This window comes from Triplophysa dalaica, chromosome 19 (assembly GCF_015846415.1).
Source record: "Triplophysa dalaica isolate WHDGS20190420 chromosome 19, ASM1584641v1, whole genome shotgun sequence".
NCBI lineage: Eukaryota > Metazoa > Chordata > Actinopteri > Cypriniformes > Nemacheilidae > Triplophysa > Triplophysa dalaica.
This window is the reverse complement of record NC_079560.1, coordinates 8,857,632-8,876,805: the sequence shown is the minus strand read 5'-3', so window position 1 is coordinate 8,876,805 and position 19,174 is coordinate 8,857,632. Positions and strand designations below refer to the sequence as shown.

Sequence of the window (19,174 nt, the reverse complement as noted above, 5' to 3'; positions counted from 1 at the left end):
AGATTTACATTTACAGACCTATTCAACACCAATAACGTTCCAATTTTGTAAAATTATGAGTTATGGCAAATATTGAGCTGTAGAAGACAGATTATTCATAGTGAGCCTGTGTGAGCTCTTTTAGAGCAGAGGTTTGTTAATGGCTTATTCCTTTAATATGGTTTGTCTGTAGTGTTTTACTTTATGAAAAACATTATATAATTTTTTTATGATTGGATGAACTTTTCGTAAAAATGTCTTTCTGAGAATAGGGAACATGCGTGTATGCGGAAGAAAAAATTGCACATGATGGCGTTTTGAGAGATTTTTTAATTTAGTTTTGGAGAAATGAAACAATACAATTTTTTGTCAACAGCAACCTTTCCTTTTGCATCAGTCAGGAAAAGACACTGGTAAGGCAGAATTGTGTACTTAAAAAGATGCTTGTTTAACCATAATCAACATACGAATTTGTAGCTGTTTTTTACATTTTTGTGTTTCTGATAAGAATTTTCAGGATGCGTTTGTTTGCTCTGTTTCCTGTGGTTTGGTGTGGAGCGCTTGTTTTCTGTCAGGATTATTGTCGGGTACAGGATGGGAAAGATGGTTTGCAAGGAGTTCCCGGAAGGGACGGCATGCAAGGACCAAAAGGAGAAAAAGGACAACCAGGTAGGAAAGTAATTTGTGAAATGCACCGCCCAGTTAAAACGATCAAAGAAATTAAATTGTTGTATTTAATCAATGAGCTATGGGTTCACCATAGCATGAAGTGTCTGATATGACTATGAATGAAGGTATGTTTCCAGCATTGCAGATAAAGGTCAACAAGATTGCTTTGGATGAAGTCAAAGGAGAGTTTGGCAGCAGAGGTCCACAAGGACCCCAAGGTGAAAAGGGTATGATGGGGCCGATGGGTAAACCTGGTGGCCCTGGTTCCCCTGGTCCTAAGGGTTCTACTGCATCTAGTGGACCGGGTAACAAGCCCATCCCCAGTCAGACACCGGCCTTCTCTGTGCTACGATCTGCAAAAGATCATCCTCAACATAACCGACCTGTGATCTTCGATACCCAACTAAGCAACGTCAAACAAGATTTTAACCTCCAGACGGGCAAGTTTACCTGCAGGGTTCCCGGGGTGTACTACTTTGTGTTTCACGCAGTGTCTGAAGGACGCTTATGTCTTAGGCTTAAAAGTAACAGTGAAACTCCTGCCAGCCTCAGTTTTTGTGATGTTCACCCACAGTCACGAGTTCATGTTGTGTCAGGTGGCGCTGTACTCAAACTAGCTCAGAGTAATACTGTATGGATTGAACCTTTCAAGGAGAATGCAGATAAAAATAGCAATGAAATGTCCAAAAACTCTGTAAAGGGTTCTACAGTGTTCAATGGATTTTTAATCAATCACAGCGCTTAGTGCAGACATGATTACAAACAGTTTGAATGACTTATTGTGAAATGTAAATGAAGCATCTGCATTAAACTTGCATTTAAACAGAGCTCTAACTTCTCATATAAATGTATCCAATGAATTTCAATAAAAACTATACAACCGAAGTGCTTTGTTTTATTACGTCACTGTACACTGTGGTTAGATTTAAAATACGCTGTTGTAGCATGCTTACTAGTTTTCTTTAAAAGAAAGAAAACTAGTGGGGTGTTTGTCAGGAAAGTTCGGCATGAAAATTCAGTTTTTCAGGAAATGGAAGAAACCTTTTTCAATGATTACATACTGTTTTGTCAAAGTTGACAATCACTTTATTTACTTTCTATTGGTTAGATATTTGCAAAATGGTGTGACATATAATAAAAAATAAAACAAATCACACAAAATAGAGATACGCGGTTTCAGAATGACAGCTATATGTGACATGAATGAAACCAACAATTGTGCCATTTCTTGAGGAAAGGAGTGCATTTCTAAGCAGTCTGACAATCAGTGAACAATAAAATGGCAAATAGATGTACATCCAAGGAGAGACCTAAGTAACTTTGGGGGAGCAGGCAGTTATTATTACAACTAATAATCCTCAAATTCCCCATATGGAAACAAAATCCATAATATTTAAATATATTAAATATTATTCAAAAAAGGATACTCCCTCCTTTAAACATCCTAAACTCTAACATCCCTCAACTCTGCCATTACAACAACATGTTCACTGGGTTCCTTTTGAGGAATTTTTAAGTTAATTTAGGTTTAATTAGGTTTCATTTAAGTACCATTTAGGTTTAATACATTTTCATTTAAGTATTCAGTCTCCAATGTTTCCTAAAATTGCTTTGTAGAAATACAAATAGAAACAAATGAGATAGTTGTTAAGATACATGAAGCGTTCAAAGATGTGAAATGAATATTACAGAGGTAAAAAAATCAGAATTTGATGTTATAATGTTCAATAATATCGCAATATTTGGCAAATCTGAATTTAGTTTGTGACATAGTTTTATATCTAATGGAAACAAATATAAGATTTCTGGCTCTTTTTCTAAGGAGAAATATACAGTATGAGACACAAAAGACTTAAGCAAAAGTTTCCATGTGCTCTCCATTTAATCTCATTCATGTCCAGCAAATATAACAGAGATATTAAAATCAGTGGATGAAAGTTTTCAGGGGCATTCGAAAAGAGGAACTCATTGTGCTTGTTATTTCAAGATCTCGTGTCCATGAACACTCAGACAGTCAGCGCTTAGTGTTCTCAATACACAGCTAACATGTTTGATCGTCATCGAACTTCTGGAATGTCTGGAATCATTGTCATAGTTTTTCTCTGCTTCTCTCTGGTATCCATGGACACTTGTCCTGATGCGGGCACACCTGGTTTGCCAGGTATCCCTGGGCTTCCTGGACGCGATGGAAGAGAGAGAATAAAGGGAGATAATGGAGATCCAGGTAAGATTCACTCTTTCTAAGAGAAAAAACACATAAATAAAATACCCACTGTATTCTATGTAATTTAAATATTGCCAATAAAAGATATATGCTTGTCATGAAGTCTTTAGTTGTGTGCAATTGCAACCTTTCATATTTTGGAGTGTTACTGGAGAAGTGTGAATATCTTAACAGGGATTCCTCTCAGAGACGATACTACAGTAAAAGGAGAAAAGGGAGATGCTGGAGTTATAGGAAGCCGTGGAAAGAGAGGTCGCCCAGGTGAAGCTGGTGACATAGGGCCACCTGGTCCCCCTGGGGAGCCAGGAGATAATGCTGAATTTGGAGACACCACATCTCTTCAGCAGTCTGCGTTCAGCGTATCACGTCTTACAAGAAACCCACCAGAACCCCATGCTGTTATACGCTTCAGTAAAAATATCACCCTTATCAACAGCCATTTCAATAATGATGGAAAATTTGTTTGTCAAATTTCTGGGTACTATTATTTTGTGTTTCATGCAACTTCTTATGACAAAAATCTTTGTGTTGTCCTTATGGTTGATGGAACTAAGACAGCTACTTTCTGTGATCATCAGAAAACCCCCAAAAGCCTGCAAGCGCCTTCTGGTGGCTTGGCAATTTCCCTGAAACAAAACCAGAACGTTTGGCTACAAACAAACAGCTATAATGGCATGTTTGCAGGGGATGTGGGTGACAGTGTTTTTTCAGGTTTCCTGATCCACGCTCTTTAATGTTGCACTTGTTTTTTAATGAAAATGAGCAAATTATTTTTACTTGTTTCAAACTTTATGGAACATTACACACAATAAAGTGTTGACTGCTGATTCAATAAAAAAATGCAATATGCTTAAATATATTCTCTTTGTGGTGTTGTTATTTAAATGCACATTATATATTAACCATCATAAGAAAGCAAACATTTTAAAAACCTTTCAACAAATACAAATCCATACATTATTGGCAAACTGTTGAGAGAATAAAAGATAATGCACAATATATGAAAGCTAGATTTGTGCGGGAAAAAATGTTACATTTCTATGAAAAAAAGTATATGAAACTCCATCTGTTAAGTGTTTTCTGCCTATGGCTTGAGATTCTGGAATAGGCTCCAGCCCTTCCGAGACCCTGCAGAGGGCAAGCCGGGTTAGAAAGATGGATGGGATGTGAAACTTGCAAACACTTGCAAAATTAAGTTTCAATAATAAAAAAATGATCTAAATCAAGACAAATAGTGTGTGACTATCTTGTAACTTCCCTTTATTTTGCAACATTTTTCACTTCTGAATTTGAGAATAAGCACCCTTCATACAGGCGAGTGAAAACATTCAGTTTAAGACATTCAACGATTTCCTTACAAGATGGTAAGTTAAAAGCTGCTTACTATTTGATGTTTTTAACTCCTTTTATTAAAATTCAAAGTATGCTGCTGGTGCAAAAAGTTCAATGTATAATCGACCGACACAAGTTAGGAAAAGAGATTTTCAGTACTGGGTGTTTAAAATGTTTTATTTTCATTTTGAAAGGGGTTTATCCTCATGTCGACACTGCAGTTCACTGTTTTGCTTTTGCTGGTGGCTCTTTCTGAGTCGAAAACATGTGATGGTGTGAGGGGTTATCCTGGAAGACCTGGTATTCCAGGAGCCCATGGTGCCGATGGAAGGGACGGGCCAAAAGGGGAAAAAGGAGATAGAGGTATGGGGATAATTTTTCACAAATCCGTGAATTTTTCTTTCAAAGCTTGCTGTATGTAATCAAAGCTGATAATATGTTTCACAAACCATTTATAAAACTGTACATAATTATAAACATACTTTGTGCACCTCTGAAATGAAAGAAAATATGGCACAGAAAGATCAAAGGAGTCTTTATTGGCCATGTTTGCAGGTGAAGATGGTGTCCCGGTCAGTGGGCCAAAAGGAGAGCCTGGACTTGCTGGATTACCAGGCAGGCCTGGCCCGTCCGGTGATAAGGGGATTCAAGGAAACCCAGGACGTCCGGGCCCGAAGGGAGAAAGGGTGGTTTTTACAGGCAAAAACATTGTTCAACAACATGAAGTTTTCTCTTATAAAAGACGTACTTCTCAAGCTCGGTTTATTCCCGACACAGAAATAAACTTTGATATCCCATTGATCCAAATTGATGATGATCCTATCCTTAATGGTATCTTCAATGTACAAATAGCTGGCATGTATTATATCAGCTACCATGTATCCTCTAGGAATTCCTGTCTAAAAATTCAGGTGGGGGAGCTAGAGAAGGTCAAGTTTTGTGATGAACCTGATGCTATATCGGTGTCCTCAGGTTCTGTGGTATTGCCACTAAACAAAGGAGACAAGGTGTCTGTACAGACTACAGATCATAGCCAAATCTTTTGTAAAGACACAGACTGTATCTTTACAGGTTTCTTACTCTTCCCAATGTAAGAGTAATACAAAAGAATAGGTAACAGTTCAGTATAGGGGGTAATTCTCACTATTAAGTAGTTGTTATTAACATGCCTATTATTGGTCATTATATCCCTGATCCTACCCAATCCCTAAACCTTATAACTATACTTACTAACTATTAATAAGCCACAAATCAAGAGTTATTTTAAGGGAAAAAGTCATAGTTAATGGTTCATGTTTTATTTGTGAAACATTGCTTGGGAATTTATAGGAATCAGATGTAATGTGTTGATTAAAGCTTAACAAAGTTGTTGTTTCTTTCCTTTTTTTATTATTCACTACATTTATTAGTTAAAAATTAGTCACAACATGTTTTGGTAAAATCACACAAATGTGTTGAAAATACAAAATTAAAATCTTATGTTAAAGATTTAATATATACTGTATGTTTCAATATATAATTATCCAGTGTTGGCTTGATAGTTTACAAACTTACAGATTCACACATTTAATTGGCACTTAATTGTAATACTTTGATGTTTGCTATTTGCTATTTTGATTTTAAATCGATATTGACATTTACACCGGTTGATACAACCAATGCAGGCTACTTGAATTGTATAATGATACATTTCATTTTTTACCTCTCTTCTTAATATATTTTGTAATCTGAAAAATAGTCTTACAGGTTAGGTTAAATGAATGATAAAATTATTCTTATTTTGGGGTAAACCATCCCTTTAACAAAGTAAGTCCCACATTGAAAACAGTCGCGTCAGTCTTATTCATTACTTAAACTCATTGTCCTTGAGTTGAGTCTACCACCCTCCAGGCTTTCTATAAAGAATAGAGGAGCCATAGCAACAGCCACTTACTGTGTATAACAGCAGGTCCCAAACAAGCCACTGTACTGCAAGAATGCATCAAAATAACTAGCTTCTAAACAAATCAGGATTTTAATTCATGGGAGGAAGAAGGTCCATGCATGAGGTGAGTGTAAATGCCAACTCTTGCTTTTTGTCTGAATTCATAGAAACTTTAATTTAATTAGAAGCTTTTAAAAAAGGCAACAAATAAATAAAACCACCGTTTAAATGTTTATATGTTAACATTGTAACATTAAATCTAGAGTACACTAGTATGCATTGTTTTGGAAAACTGATGTATAGACGCAGATCTGTATAAATTTCTCATTTGCATATCTTCAAGTGTTAAATGCTGGATATTAAAAAGGAAGGCAATCCAAATTATAATTTAATCATCATTGTATTTGTCAATTCAATTTAACATTCCGATATCACTTTAAATTTAAATATTTATAAAGTGTAGCTACAAAAACGCAATGTACAATTTGACTTTCTCTTAACAGTAAATAAAAAATGACCGCTCCTGAGAACTCAAACAGTAAACAAGAGAGACCAACTCTAAGATTCCCATATAATCCTCACCGTCCAACTAATGTGATTATTCTCAAAAATGGTCAAAGAGGCACAAAACATCCACGACCCGTTCCAATACGGGGAGAACTTCCTTCTTTGGCAGGTAACCAGTTTTAGTGTCTGCAAATATTCTGTCATTTCACTGTCTATGATAGGCTACAGTAAAACTGTAATAATTCAGTTTCATGACACATGACAAATGTTGCCAGCATCTATTCTACAGGTTTACTGCTCTACCCAGGAAAGAGAGAAAAGATGGTAACCACAACAGAGACCGCATTTGGACCCAAAACCTGCCCAAAGGTAGAGAAGAAGATTCTGCAGTGCAGCCTCACACTAGATGGTAAAGTATCAAAAATGAATTCTGGTTTTGTTTAATGATATCTTCAAGTGAGCTACGAGATTTTTGAAAATCTATCAATCTGAACTATTACATTTCAGGGGACCAAAGTTTCATTACAACAAACAGAGAGGATTACCCATCTTACACACCAGATGGGACACCAATCGCATGGCAAACTAAAGCCCCTGTGAGACCGGAGAAGACTGTCCAAGAACAAAGATATTCTCTTTACCAGCAGGATTTTTCAGCACCTAAAAGAATCTATGTCAGGAGAAATCAGGTCGTTCCTCATCCAGACAATCTAGCCTTCAACACTTCATTGAGGTAATAACCATCAGAACTGACAGCCTTATTTCTGTTTCCTGGACATTTGTAATGAAAATAATCTCTGTCCCACAGAGCAGAATACAGAACAGTGCAAAGAGAGGCCTTCCCTGGGTGGGACGTCTCTGTGCATGCTCCTCCAGCCCCTGTCCAAATTAAAAGAACAGTGATAACAGAACTGTGAAGCCCATTTAAGAGTAGCCATGTGTATTTTTAAATGTGCCAGAATCACATAAGGAAGTGTGTAATATTAAGGACGACAGTCATATAAAAAATATCTCTTTCTTTGCTTTGTTCTATTTTTACAAAAGAAATGTTGGTTTCTTTTTTTACCTGGTCATTCAATAAGAGATTATTGTTGGAGGACTGGAGAGAGATTTTCTCAGGGTATGACAAAAGTAACTTTAAAATATTTCCATCCCATAATTCTTAAAAGAAAAGAAATAGTGTGTAGCATAATATATTGCTTCTCTTAAATTTCTTCCATTGATTTCATATGTAAATTGTTGGGTTACAGTATAATTACACTTACCAACATATCTACACAAAGTCATAATGTATATATCTTCATCATCATACTTTTTTTAATACAAGACATGAAAAGCCATTTTCTGAATATAGAAACGAAGCCGCTTTGTATAAAAAAGTAACATTTAATAAGTAAACATGTTTCTTATAAACAACACAACCGATCATTGCAAACAATCTTTTTATATGATCAAACATCCCGATTCATCAAAAGAAGCTTCACTCTGCATTGAATTCAGGTGTAGTGGGAACTTTACTGATGTCATTATGTCACCATTGAACAGTTTGTACATCAAGAATCTCTCAAAGTTGTAGATTTTCACATGTCCTCCACGCTCCACTTGTATGCCATCTCGTCCACAGCTTTCTTATCAGCTATCCTGGAGTAGCGCTTTTGCTCGAACCCGTTGGACCTAAAGGTTTATAGAAGTGCTTTAAAATGTCATAAATACAACCGTTTTTAAGTTGTAACTAATCAATCTAAACCTCTTACCTGTCCACTCCATCCCAGCGATACCCGGGCATAAGGTTAAAGCGATTTGGAGGAGGGAGCGGGCCTTTGTAAGTAGGTTTTTCTGGGGGAAAAGAAGAACATAAAGAACAAGTTAAGTTAATGTTGCTCTCTGTCATTTTTGTCTGATTCACATAGATTTAAATGGAAACAGATTAGTCTGGCTAATCTTAGCCTCAGATATTAAGTGGGTTTTCATTGTCCAACTGGAAACTATTCAGTGTAAATAAGGTATATATGGGTGATGCGTGTGATTTTGAATTTGCGAATTTGCAAACTTAATCAGACATAGTAGCACTAGCAAATATATTAAATATGCACAGACGAAATAGTATATCACTTTTTTGTCTGTACCCTCATTAGTGTTTACTATATGTGAATGGTTAGTCTATAACTATTTAATTTTTTTTCTATTTGTGAAGACTGCTGTATGTAAGATAAACAGCATGTAAAAACAAACTGTAAAGGATCTTATTACAAGTCAGTCATGTGATCTCTTTTGTCAAAACATGAGAATAGTTCTCATCATCAATCTTATACTCACCATCTTTCAGAAGATCAAAACATAAAAAAACTGACAACCGTGATTAAGATGTCACAGCAGAATATCACCTTTTATCCCTTTTGATTGTGCAGTTTTCTCTTTCTTCTTACGAAGCATGGCAGCCATGGGGTCTCCCTCCCTTTCCTTCTCCCTCAGCATGCGATCCAGGTCTTCATCGTCAATGTGTCGCGCTAAGGGCTTCTGAACCTCCCGTAAGGCATCTTCCAAATTCTGCTGCTGCATTTCACCCTGTGCAACCCTGCAATAGAAGACCGGACCAGTTTTATTGCACTTATGCTTTTTGTTGTCCTTATGATGTTCCAATTGCTCCCATTGTTTACCTCATTTATAAGTTGCTTTGGATAAAAGCGTCTTTCTTAATGACTAAGTGTAAATGAAAGACAATTAAAAAGATAAGCTAGTAACAATTTACAAGTAGATCAAATATTAAAGGTCCAGTGTGTAATTTTTGAAGGCTCTATTGACAGGAATGCAAATTAATATATATTATTGCACACTGGTATATATTATTGCACATTTATACCATGGGGCTGTTGAATGCTTCAATGTGATTGCTTGACGAACGTTCTATGGGAATGCATTAACTTTCATTTAAATCAACACACATGAAAGTGTTTCAGGTCTGATGACCGCATTACAGTTCCACATCACTTCACCAAGTTTAAACAACAGAAAGGTCATAGTGTAGCCTACAGGCCATCACCTCACACAGCACCCTGCTCTTGATTTGACTTCTATAATGTCAAACTTTACTGTTGATGGAAACGTGTGCAGTCTTGTTTCAAAAAACAAAGCATTTCAAAAACAAGTAATACATATACTGAAATCGAATTAATAAAATAACTATATATAAAAACAAAATGCATTATTACACACTGATAGCCAACTGGTTTGTTTTTCTCTTCATGGTGCTTATAACTGATAATAAATATATTTTGATAAACCTACTCTTTCTTTTCTGTCACATTGTCTCTCTAACACACACAACCACTACGTGGCTCAAGCTTCCGAGTCCGTCCGCTCTAACTGAAATGAGATGTGCAAGAAAGTAGTCCTTCCATCAACAGCATTTTAAATATGATAATATGACAAACATTGAATTTAAACATTTGAACAATGTCATGTGGTCTGGTAACCGTGGTATAAACGGAATAATTGACAAAATGTTTGCACATTTTGAGTAGGTATAGCGTACCATATTAAGTCAATATTAAGTGAATCCGTATTGCACATTGATATGCTACTTTGAATCCTGATCCCAAATGTTTCAAATGTTTTGAAGGTGATGTTGAACATAAAAGGTGATTTTACACATTGAATCCTGTCACTTAATGTTTCAAAGGTGATATTGCACATTGACAGAAAAGAAATTAAGTAAAGTAGCTGTAGTTGAATGACATTGCGGAAATGATATATATATAACTATATATATATATTTTACAATGGCCATTGTCTTAAGTGTAATTTATGTATTTAAAATCCTGATGGCAACTGGGAAGAAAGTGTCCTGTAGGCGAGTGGTCAAATTTTTGGGCTGTGTTGATTATTCTTTGAAGGGCTCTATTGTCTGCTGCAGTGCAACTGGCGTACCAAGTTGAGATGCAGTACAGTTTGATATAATAATGCGGTAATAGAACATCAGCATCTTACATTCTTGGTTGTAATAATATATAACATAACTATGTCTTCAGAGGTGTATGAAGACCTTACATAATAAAGTGTTATGTTTATATTACCTAAGAATGAGATATTTCTTTCTACATACAACGCGGTTCCCCCTGTATAGAATTCGCCATGTTGTTTCAACAGTGGCCCTTAATAAAAAAAACTGCTCTAATGCGGACACAGGGGGCTAGGGGTGGAGTCAGCCGTTGGGAGCAATTCAAAACCTCACCGCTAGATCCTGCTAAATTTCATACACTGGACCTTTAAGAGTGATTAGTAAGTAAACAAAAATAAAGGGATAGTTCTCCCAAAAACCACAACTGCAAAATGAACGCAGTCAATTATAAAATGGCTCTCACCCTCTTCCCCACTGAGCATAATTCTCATCCTTCTCCGCCTTCTCTCCAGCTTTTCTGCGAAGTTCGTCTCTCTCCGACTCCAGGTCACGTTTCCTACCGGATTTATCTCGAAAAATCGTCTCTGCATTTCTGGATTCCTCTGAGAGAAAAAAGCATCAAATAAATATTCAAAGGTCAGACGAACAAAAAACCCTTTCTCATCCTCAAAATGATCAACGGCTATTCTTGGGACCTTCAAGAGGCTTGTTGCGCTTTTCCCGTCTGCGAATATCTTCTTGCTCTTTCCTAAGGACGTCTACAGAGACCAACCCAGCAGCTCCACCAGACAACATTCGAGGACCCTTAAAGCAAAAATGTGCAATTATTTAAGGAACCTTCCTCAAATTAAATAAAAAATGCAACCAGTAAAATATAATGCAATCTACTGTACATATGGGACATATCAATCATTCACACACTGCTTGATGTATATTTTGGTATTGTAGTGCTTATGAAGAATCTTACCTGTCCATCAGGTAAGCGTGTCCTTCGTGGTGGAGACAAGTCGGAGTCAGATCCACGGCCTCCCTGTGGCTTCTTTCTGGGGGGAGAGAGATCTGAATCTGAACCTCTACCCTTCTGGCCTCTCTTTCTGGGTGGAGATAAATCAGAGTCTGCCCCCTGTCGCCCCTGAGGACGTCTGCGTGGAGGGGACTGGTCCGAGTCGGAGTCTTTTCCTGTTCGGGCTCGTCTTCTGGGAGGTGAAAGGTCACCCGCTGAAGCACCTTTTGTCTTTTTTCTATGCGGGGACTCTAAAACAGCATATATAAATCAAATATTCTTAGTTTATCATAAGGGAAGTTATACACACAATGATGATTGTGTCCTCATACCTTTATTGTGTTGCCTTTGAATTCTGGAGGGTGAGCCCTTGTTGCCCTTTCTCGGAGGGGAAGGCGATCTGGAGTCGTGTCGTCTGTTTTTGTAGTTCGGTAAGAGATCCGGCGAATCATGGCGACCTTTTCTTTGAGAGGAGAGATCCGGGGAGTCATGTCGAAGCCTCTTGGGTGAGAGGTCAGGTGAATCATGCTTCGACCTCTGTACAGGAGAGCTCTCTGGAGAGTCATGTCGTATTTTGTGATCTCTGTCAGCATTTGAGCTACACAAACAGACACACATTACAATCTAAGTAGTAATAGCTTTAAAAGAATAAGATTAAAAGGTATAAAGACTGTTACCTTCCATCTAGTTCTGAGTCCTGAGCTTCTTGGAGCTCACTCTCTGTTGCTAAAATGTAAGAATAAAAGCATTAAGTATTACATGTATAACTATACATGTGCATGCACACACGTGCGCATAGAATTAGAACTGAATGTAAAGTACATTATGAATAAAAGATGTATACGTCTTACCACCCATCAGTTTCCACTTGCTAGTTTGGAATGCCTCAAGTTGCTTAACATCTTCTGGCCGTTCATCTATCACTTCTGCGATCTAAATTTGTGAGAGATTCTCATAATTATGATGCAAAATGATTTAAATGCAAAATTCTATATGTGCGGCATTCTTTTACACACCACAGGCGCTTCCTCCTCATCTTCCTCTTTGTTTTCCTCTTCGTTCAGAGCAGCCAGCTGCCTCCAGTCAATGTCATCATCCACAATTTTCATACTGTAGTTAATAATGACATAAGTAAGTTTACTTCAAGCTCAACAACTGACAAATAGCAGCTGTGTTGGTTTCAGATGTCAAAACCCAGTGAGCTTTTAAAATAAACAGCATTTAAAGACATTATAAATGTGTTCGAACTATGTATTTTTGTGGAGCAAAGATGATGTGTAGGTGGAAAGCGTACTATGATATGATAGATACTCAAGCATAAAGACATTATATTCAATGGTTTACTTGCACACTACGAGCTTTTTAATTCATTTAAGCATTTCTATTACGTTCAACCGCTTCTTTTTACCCTGTCCCTGTAGGTTTCGGTCGTTTCTTCTTAATCTTCTTTTCTTTCGACTTCTTGCCATCGTCGTCGTTTGATAAATATCGTTTTAAGTAATCAGCTTTGGTGAGCGCAGCACCTTTGCTAATGGAAGTAGCCATCTTGTTTATTTACTACGTCACGAAACGGATGCCGTGAAGGGACAAAAGTACTAATCAACTGCTGAGCTGCGCAGACTGATCATCGAATGACATCAAAGTATAGCGAGAGAGATTTATTGTAAAAGCAGTAGGCTTGATCGAGTTGCCTAATACTAGCCTTCCACCGACTGGCGAGATCAGCCGGGTGCAGGCGGGGGAGGACCAACAACTAAAAGACGGCCATCAGGTCGGACACTTCGTGCTTCCCCATGGGGAGCTGAACCTAAAGCAGACCACGGGATATTCACTTCTTTGTCACGGGTTAAGTGATTATGATAGGAAAACCATTAAGATTGCATTATGATCAGTACAATAAACATAAAATGTGACACAAAAATCTAATTTGGGAGTATATATATATTTTTAATTGAACTTCAAAGAAATACAAGAAGACATGTTCACATACATACAGGTAAAACTTAAGTAAACATTTTCAAATGCCAAGTATACAATGCATACAGGATGTAAAAAGTATGCTCCATATCATCACCATAGAGCATATAATGTACAAATGTACAATTGAAATGTACAAAAGTAAAAGAGAAGAAAAAAAGTAAAAATAAATAAATAAAAATTAAAGGGTAAGAAATTAAATTATATTTGTAAGTATAATCGGAACCGATTGTGTCAGAATAAACACGCAACACATAAACGTGAACATTCTGGCCAATGAGAATAAAATGTGTCGTCCTCAAGGCTTTCGCAGGCAGCCGATTTGGAGACATACCCCCGCTGCAGTCTGTAGCGCGGTGACGTCATGCATGTTGACGTCATGCATGCTTTTGGGCGCATGCGCCTTTACGACATGTGGTCAAGCATTCGTTACTGCGCATGTGTGTCATGTTTTCCTTACGTGGGATTGTTTTCGCGTATTTTTATGTCATGATTGTGTAAACTCAGACCTCGGATATTATTTCCGAGATCAATGCATTCCTGTCAATCATGCGGCGTCGGGGCATATTAAAAAGAGCCAAAACAATTTGATTTTAATATATTAAAAGAGTTTACAAAAATAGTTAATCATGTCATTTCGTGCTGTAAATCGTTTTCTTCAGGGTTTGAGGTCGGGAATTCCCGAAATCCGAGTTGTCTTGAACAATTCGTTAGTAGAGTAAGTGCGTATTAGGCAAGGCAAGTGTATTTATGTAGCACATTTCATACACAAGGGCAATTCAAAGTGCTTTACATAAAATTATTGACAAAGAGAAATAAGACGTATCTTTAAAATGCTAATTATTTAAGATCACAAATTAGATTTAAAGAAAGAATAAAACAGCAATAAAATTGATTAAAAACGTGAGAAAAAGAGAAGAACAATAGAAAAATAAATTAGAAATAGAAGTGCAGTTGATGTAAACCAGCAGTACTCTGGTTATAAATCCACAGCTAAACAATACTAATTATAAAAACGTTTAAAAAAATTAATAGCTCTGACATTTTCAAGCCTTAATTTGTTTAAGGGCTCTTTTTTAAACATATTGAAAAGAAACCATGCCATTTCAAATGTGAACCCGTATCACAAACTAACGTTTTTTAATGACATCCTCTGTGACTATAACAAAGACAGCACTGTTATAAAAATAAATATGCTCAATCACTTAGTGACATTGAAATCGAATCCATCCCCGTGTTGTTTGAACAAGTTTGCGTATACAGAAGTAAACAGAAAGGCATGCAGTACGTCACGTTGCGAATGCGCACGTATACATGCATGACGTCGAAATGCATGATGTCACCATGCAGTAGGTGTAATCGTCCCTGTTTCCGACGTCGTGAACGGCAGAGGGCAGAAGGCCTCAAGAACAACTGGATGCATGGTTTAGAATGGAACTTTATGAGTTTAACTCGGGTGACGATGCAGAATAGCTTTGACCATCCCAGGGGCAAAAATTAAACAGGACGGCGAGGTCGAGAGCACCACCAAATCTCAGATTCTCTTAAGAGAGGTGATTGCCATCAAAAAAACTTTTTAAAGGTCAGAACCCTGACAGGTGCTGACTCCATAGGTTCGAAAGGGGCGCTAACCAGACCCTCGAGCACTATCGCTTTATCCCATGAAGGGACTGTCTGTTTGGAAGGAGGCATTGTTTTCCCACAGAAACCCCATCACTCAGGGCCTGGCAGGCCAAAATGGCGGCCACATAAACCCTGAGAGCACCGGGTTTGTGCTTGAGGACAGTTTCTCTTGCAGAAACTCCAACACTGAAACGATCTGGCAGTAGATTGGGTCTGCATGGTGTGCCATGCAACATCTGTCAAAAACGCACCATCTAAGGGCGTGGTTCCCTCTAGTGGAGGGCACCCTGGCACTTAGAATAGTCTGAAGTTCCTGAAATCTTTCCCTGATATGTTTGACTACTTTCGGGGGGATTTTCCATTCCTCCTTTGACACAGCTTGTCTGGACAGCAAGTCTGCTCCCACATTCATATGCCCCGGGATGTGAATCGCTCTGAGGGACAGGGATTTGGTGATTTATGTACGAGACTGCTTAAGGGTTGTCCCCCCGCACTAGGACATGGTAGCCTTGTAACTGCAGAGGAAGTATTTCAGGGCCCGAAATACAGCCATCATTTCGAGGCAATTGATGTGCCAATCGAGAAGATGACCTCTCCAGATCCCTTGGGCTGGACAGTAATCTAAGACCTCACCCCAACCCATGAGGGATGCGTCTGTCGTAAGCATCCTGCGACGACAGAATGGACCGAGAGTGGGACCTAAAGTCAGAGATCGAGGTCTGAACCAAATAGTAAGGGTGCAAAGCCCCTGCCTTTGGGGGTGGCCATTGGATGAAACACCCTGGCTTTGAGACACAACTGAAACAGTCTCTTGTGCAGGCGGCCCAGAGGTATCACTGTGGAAACCGCCGCCATGAGACCTAAAACTCTTTGAAAGTGATGAGTATTGAGTCCCTGTTGATGCCATTGAGATTCAGCCACAAGTGAAACAGTGTTTCTTTTGATGGAAAGAACAATTATTTATATGGTAAAATATGGAATAAAATGGAATAAAATGGCAATCTTAAACGTGAAATCAACAGTGCTAATATCCTTTCACCATAAAATTAGAAAATGTTATGCCGTATTTATAATGGTAGAGTTCTTGCAACCACAGCTGCTATTTTTTTACCGTAAAAATTCCGTTTTTTTTTACAGTGTTGATGCCTGTGAGATTCAGCCACAAGTGTCTCTCTGTGGTGACCAGTGCAGCCATTGAACGGCCGATGGCACGGCCGTCTGGTTGGTAGCGCGGAGAGACAAGTCTGTGGCTCTACGTACTCATCAATCATCCCGCCTGTGCTCACAACATCCAGCAGGTCAGCCTGGTACACCTGCAGAACCACCATGGTGTGCAGGGCAGCACCAGCCTGACCTGCTGCCTGAAAAGCCTTCCCCAAAAGTGCAGATGTAAGTCAGCAAGGCTTGATGGGGAGAGAGGGCTTTTAAAGTGACGACGATGTCCCAGCAGAGATAGTTCGCAAGCGTCTCTTCCAACCAGGGCATCATCGTATACCCCTGTGGTCTCTCGCCAACAATTGTCCAAAACATCGACGTCAATGGCACGATCGCATACAGAAAAATGAGGTCTCTGCCACGACCGAGATAACTCGACGTGGAGATCCTCGAAAAAAAGCGGAGGGCCCAACGTTCGGGCTCCTCCCCTCGGCCACCCGACAGGCCCCTATCGTCTAGCTTTGAGCATTTTGGGTGTTTCTTTATCCATCGGCCAGTCGAGCTTGAGACGGTCGACCGCAATTGTCACCGCTCAGAGAAGCTTGTTAAGTGCTTTCGCGTTTCCCCGAGGCGGCGCTCTACAACCCTGCCGAAAGAAGGGATGTTTCGTCCTCTGCCCGGGCCGAAGAAGTGCCAGGACACGCTTCGGCAGCAGACTCGAGGACGTCGCGGCGAGCGCACAGGAGAAACGGCTTCCGTCTCCCGTGCTTTCGCTAAAACAAACCACGATCCCCAGTATGAACACATCTCCTCTCTGAATCATTCATGACTTATATCAGTAACCTTTTTAAATATAAGATAAGGCTAAGTCACAGTGCTTAGACACTTTAAATCTATATGATGTGGTTACTCTCGTATTCAAACTCCGAACTACTTCAATATTTCGCATGTAATGGCCACACAGTGTGTAATTAGCCACGTCACCTGCCGAGGTTATTTAAAGCCTAAATATTTTTGGGGCATGGTTGACACACGTGTTTCACAACCGGTCGAAAAAATACTTTTTTCCCATAGCGTTTGAAACGCAGCATCAAGTGTAGCTTTTGATAGGGAACATGTTACAGACAGTTTTTCTCAGCATCATATCATGAATGTTGCTTGGTGTACCGAGAAATACATGTTTCCTGTAAATTCTTTGTCAGCCAGGACCTAAGCCAGCAGATACCCTGTTCAATAAATAGCTGCAAAGCAGTCAATTTAAAGAATGAGAATTATAGTTAGAAAAGTTCAAAAGTCCCTTTAACGTACTGTATTCCAGATACAATCTCTACATTTCAGTTATTTCACATCATTTACATTAATGCATTTGGCAGACGCTTTTATCCAAAGCGACTTACTTTGCAGTATCCTATACATTTTACATGGGAATTTGCAATCCCCTGGGATCGAACCCACAACCTTGCTCTTAACACTGAGCTAAAGGAAAGGGAATATATTGTGTAACATATTCCCATTGTTCTTGAATAATATTACTACAGGTTATGTCTTTGATCTGATCTATTTGAGATGTTGTAATGAATCATTTTCCATGTGAAATTTTCATATTTATTCTCCTATATAAAGTAATATAAATAGTAGTTTATATCCAGGAGGGCAGCTGCAGGACAACACTACAGGCGAAAATGAAACTTAAATGTCCTCTTTATGTCTTGTTTTAAAGGAACTTAAAGGAACAATTACAAGCAACCTATATACACCCACCAAAAGGATTATTAGGAACTCCATACTAATACTGTGTTTGACCCCCTTTCGCCTTCAGAACTGCCTTTATTCTACGTGGCATTGATTCAACAAGGTGCTGAAAGCATTCTTTAGAAATGTTGGCCCATATTTATAGGATAGCATCTTGCAGTTGATGGAGATTTGTGGGATGCATGAAGCTCCCGTTCCACCACATCCCAAAGATGCTCTATTGGGTTATGATCTGGTGACTGTGGGGGCCATTTTAGTACAGTGAACTCATTGTCATGTTCAAGAAACCAATTTGAAATGATTCGAGCTTTGTGACATGGTACATTATCCTGCTGGAAGTAGCCATCAGAGGATGGGTACATGGTGGTCATAAAGGGATGGACATGGTCAGAAACAATGCTCAGGTAGGCCGTGGCATTTAAACGATGCCCAATTGGCACTAAGGGCCTAATGTGTGCCGAGAAAACATCCCCCACACCATTACACCACCATAATTGTATTACTGAGAAATTGAACAGGTGTTCCAAATAATCCTTTAGGTGAGTGTATATTAACACATAGATAGGCCTAGTATATATATATACTACTGTTAAATCATTTATGAATCAATGTATTTAAAAGTAAAATCTATAGGACATGGGTATCTTGAATACACACAGTTTGTAAATATTTTATAGAAATAAAAATAAGTATAATGCTAAGCTGATCATACAGAATCATAAAACATGTTCTAAGGATGTGTACATCGGAGGATTAACAAATAAAAGCATTCCAATAATCAATCTTATCTCGTGTTTGTACAGAAGATAAATAACAATACAGTAAATTGCCACTTAAATAGCATAACATTTTGCCAATTTGGATTAATGCTGAATACAAAATGGGAGTATTTATACCATTGTGAATTATTTGATGCATTTCCAGCTGTAAAATCTGATGTAAATCATACATATTTTACAATTTATAAAGCTTTCATATCCCAAAATCTAATTCTAAACCTAGCCATTTTATTCACACGATATGCAGATAAATTTACAGGGACAATAGTTTATAATACAATACATCCCCATACCCAGCCCTTTAGGCGTCATGACAGCCAATGATCAGTTAGAGGAAAACAACCGTATACAC

The 19,174-nt window shown here is 38.4% G+C and overlaps 5 protein-coding genes across 5 annotated transcripts; 4 read left to right on the top strand and 1 right to left on the bottom strand.

The window, feature by feature from the left end:
• Positions 1–259: 259 nt before the first annotated feature.
• c1qa (complement component 1, q subcomponent, A chain) lies at positions 260–1,533 on the top strand. Its single transcript, XM_056731451.1, has 3 exons — positions 260–392; positions 488–648; positions 786–1,533. The coding sequence occupies exons 2-3, from the start codon at positions 498–500 to the stop codon at positions 1,391–1,393; spliced, it is 759 nt and encodes a 252-aa protein (XP_056587429.1). The 5' UTR covers positions 260–392; positions 488–497; the 3' UTR covers positions 1,394–1,533.
• Positions 1,534–2,608: 1,075 nt separating this feature from the next.
• On the top strand, positions 2,609–3,731 carry c1qc (complement component 1, q subcomponent, C chain). Its single transcript, XM_056731441.1, has 2 exons — positions 2,609–2,872; positions 3,047–3,731. The coding sequence occupies exons 1-2, from the start codon at positions 2,695–2,697 to the stop codon at positions 3,604–3,606; spliced, it is 738 nt and encodes a 245-aa protein (XP_056587419.1). The 5' UTR covers positions 2,609–2,694; the 3' UTR covers positions 3,607–3,731.
• Positions 3,732–4,121: 390 nt separating this feature from the next.
• Positions 4,122–5,572, top strand: c1qb (complement component 1, q subcomponent, B chain). Its single transcript, XM_056731450.1, has 3 exons — positions 4,122–4,236; positions 4,399–4,567; positions 4,760–5,572. The coding sequence occupies exons 1-3, from the start codon at positions 4,234–4,236 to the stop codon at positions 5,296–5,298; spliced, it is 711 nt and encodes a 236-aa protein (XP_056587428.1). The 5' UTR covers positions 4,122–4,233; the 3' UTR covers positions 5,299–5,572.
• A 212-nt stretch (positions 5,573–5,784) lies between these two features.
• Positions 5,785–7,656, top strand: si:dkeyp-69c1.9 (uncharacterized). The gene is made up of 5 exons (XM_056730194.1): positions 5,785–6,252; positions 6,632–6,804; positions 6,925–7,044; positions 7,143–7,368; positions 7,444–7,656. Exons 2-5 carry the CDS (start codon positions 6,642–6,644, stop codon positions 7,550–7,552), a joined length of 618 nt encoding a protein of 205 aa, XP_056586172.1. The 5' UTR covers positions 5,785–6,252; positions 6,632–6,641; the 3' UTR covers positions 7,553–7,656.
• Positions 7,657–8,001: 345 nt separating this feature from the next.
• bud13 (BUD13 homolog) lies at positions 8,002–13,114 on the bottom strand. The gene is made up of 11 exons (XM_056730193.1): positions 12,945–13,114; positions 12,553–12,646; positions 12,388–12,469; positions 12,214–12,262; positions 11,869–12,134; positions 11,501–11,787; positions 11,229–11,337; positions 10,997–11,135; positions 9,020–9,210; positions 8,390–8,471; positions 8,002–8,309 (listed from the first exon to the last, which is right to left on the bottom strand). Exons 1-11 carry the CDS (start codon positions 13,079–13,081, stop codon positions 8,216–8,218), a joined length of 1,530 nt encoding a protein of 509 aa, XP_056586171.1. The 5' UTR covers positions 13,082–13,114; the 3' UTR covers positions 8,002–8,215.
• Between the last annotated feature and the right edge of the window lie 6,060 nt (positions 13,115–19,174).

Excerpts from the sequence above, each read along its gene's own strand:
- c1qa (XM_056731451.1), top strand. The coding sequence starts at position 498 with ATGCGTTTGTTTGCTCTGTTTCCTGTGGTTTGGTGTGGAGCGCTTGTT. Across the intron at positions 649-785 it reads AGGAGAAAAAGGACAACCAG|CATTGCAGATAAAGGTCAAC; the intron begins GTAGGAAAGTAA and ends GTATGTTTCCAG.
- c1qc (XM_056731441.1), top strand. The coding sequence starts at position 2,695 with ATGTTTGATCGTCATCGAACTTCTGGAATGTCTGGAATCATTGTCATA. Across the intron at positions 2,873-3,046 it reads GGGAGATAATGGAGATCCAG|GGATTCCTCTCAGAGACGAT; the intron begins GTAAGATTCACT and ends ATATCTTAACAG.
- c1qb (XM_056731450.1), top strand. Across the intron at positions 4,568-4,759 it reads AGGGGAAAAAGGAGATAGAG|GTGAAGATGGTGTCCCGGTC; the intron begins GTATGGGGATAA and ends CCATGTTTGCAG.
- si:dkeyp-69c1.9 (XM_056730194.1), top strand. The coding sequence starts at position 6,642 with ATGACCGCTCCTGAGAACTCAAACAGTAAACAAGAGAGACCAACTCTA. Across the intron at positions 6,805-6,924 it reads AGAACTTCCTTCTTTGGCAG|GTTTACTGCTCTACCCAGGA; the intron begins GTAACCAGTTTT and ends TCTATTCTACAG. Across the intron at positions 7,045-7,142 it reads GTGCAGCCTCACACTAGATG|GGGACCAAAGTTTCATTACA; the intron begins GTAAAGTATCAA and ends ATTACATTTCAG.
- bud13 (XM_056730193.1), bottom strand. The coding sequence starts at position 13,081 with ATGGCTACTTCCATTAGCAAAGGTGCTGCGCTCACCAAAGCTGATTAC. Across the intron at positions 12,647-12,944 it reads CCGAAACCTACAGGGACAGG|TATGAAAATTGTGGATGATG; the intron begins GTAAAAAGAAGC and ends TATTAACTACAG. Across the intron at positions 11,788-11,868 it reads TCAAAGGCAACACAATAAAG|AGTCCCCGCATAGAAAAAAG; the intron begins GTATGAGGACAC and ends ATGCTGTTTTAG.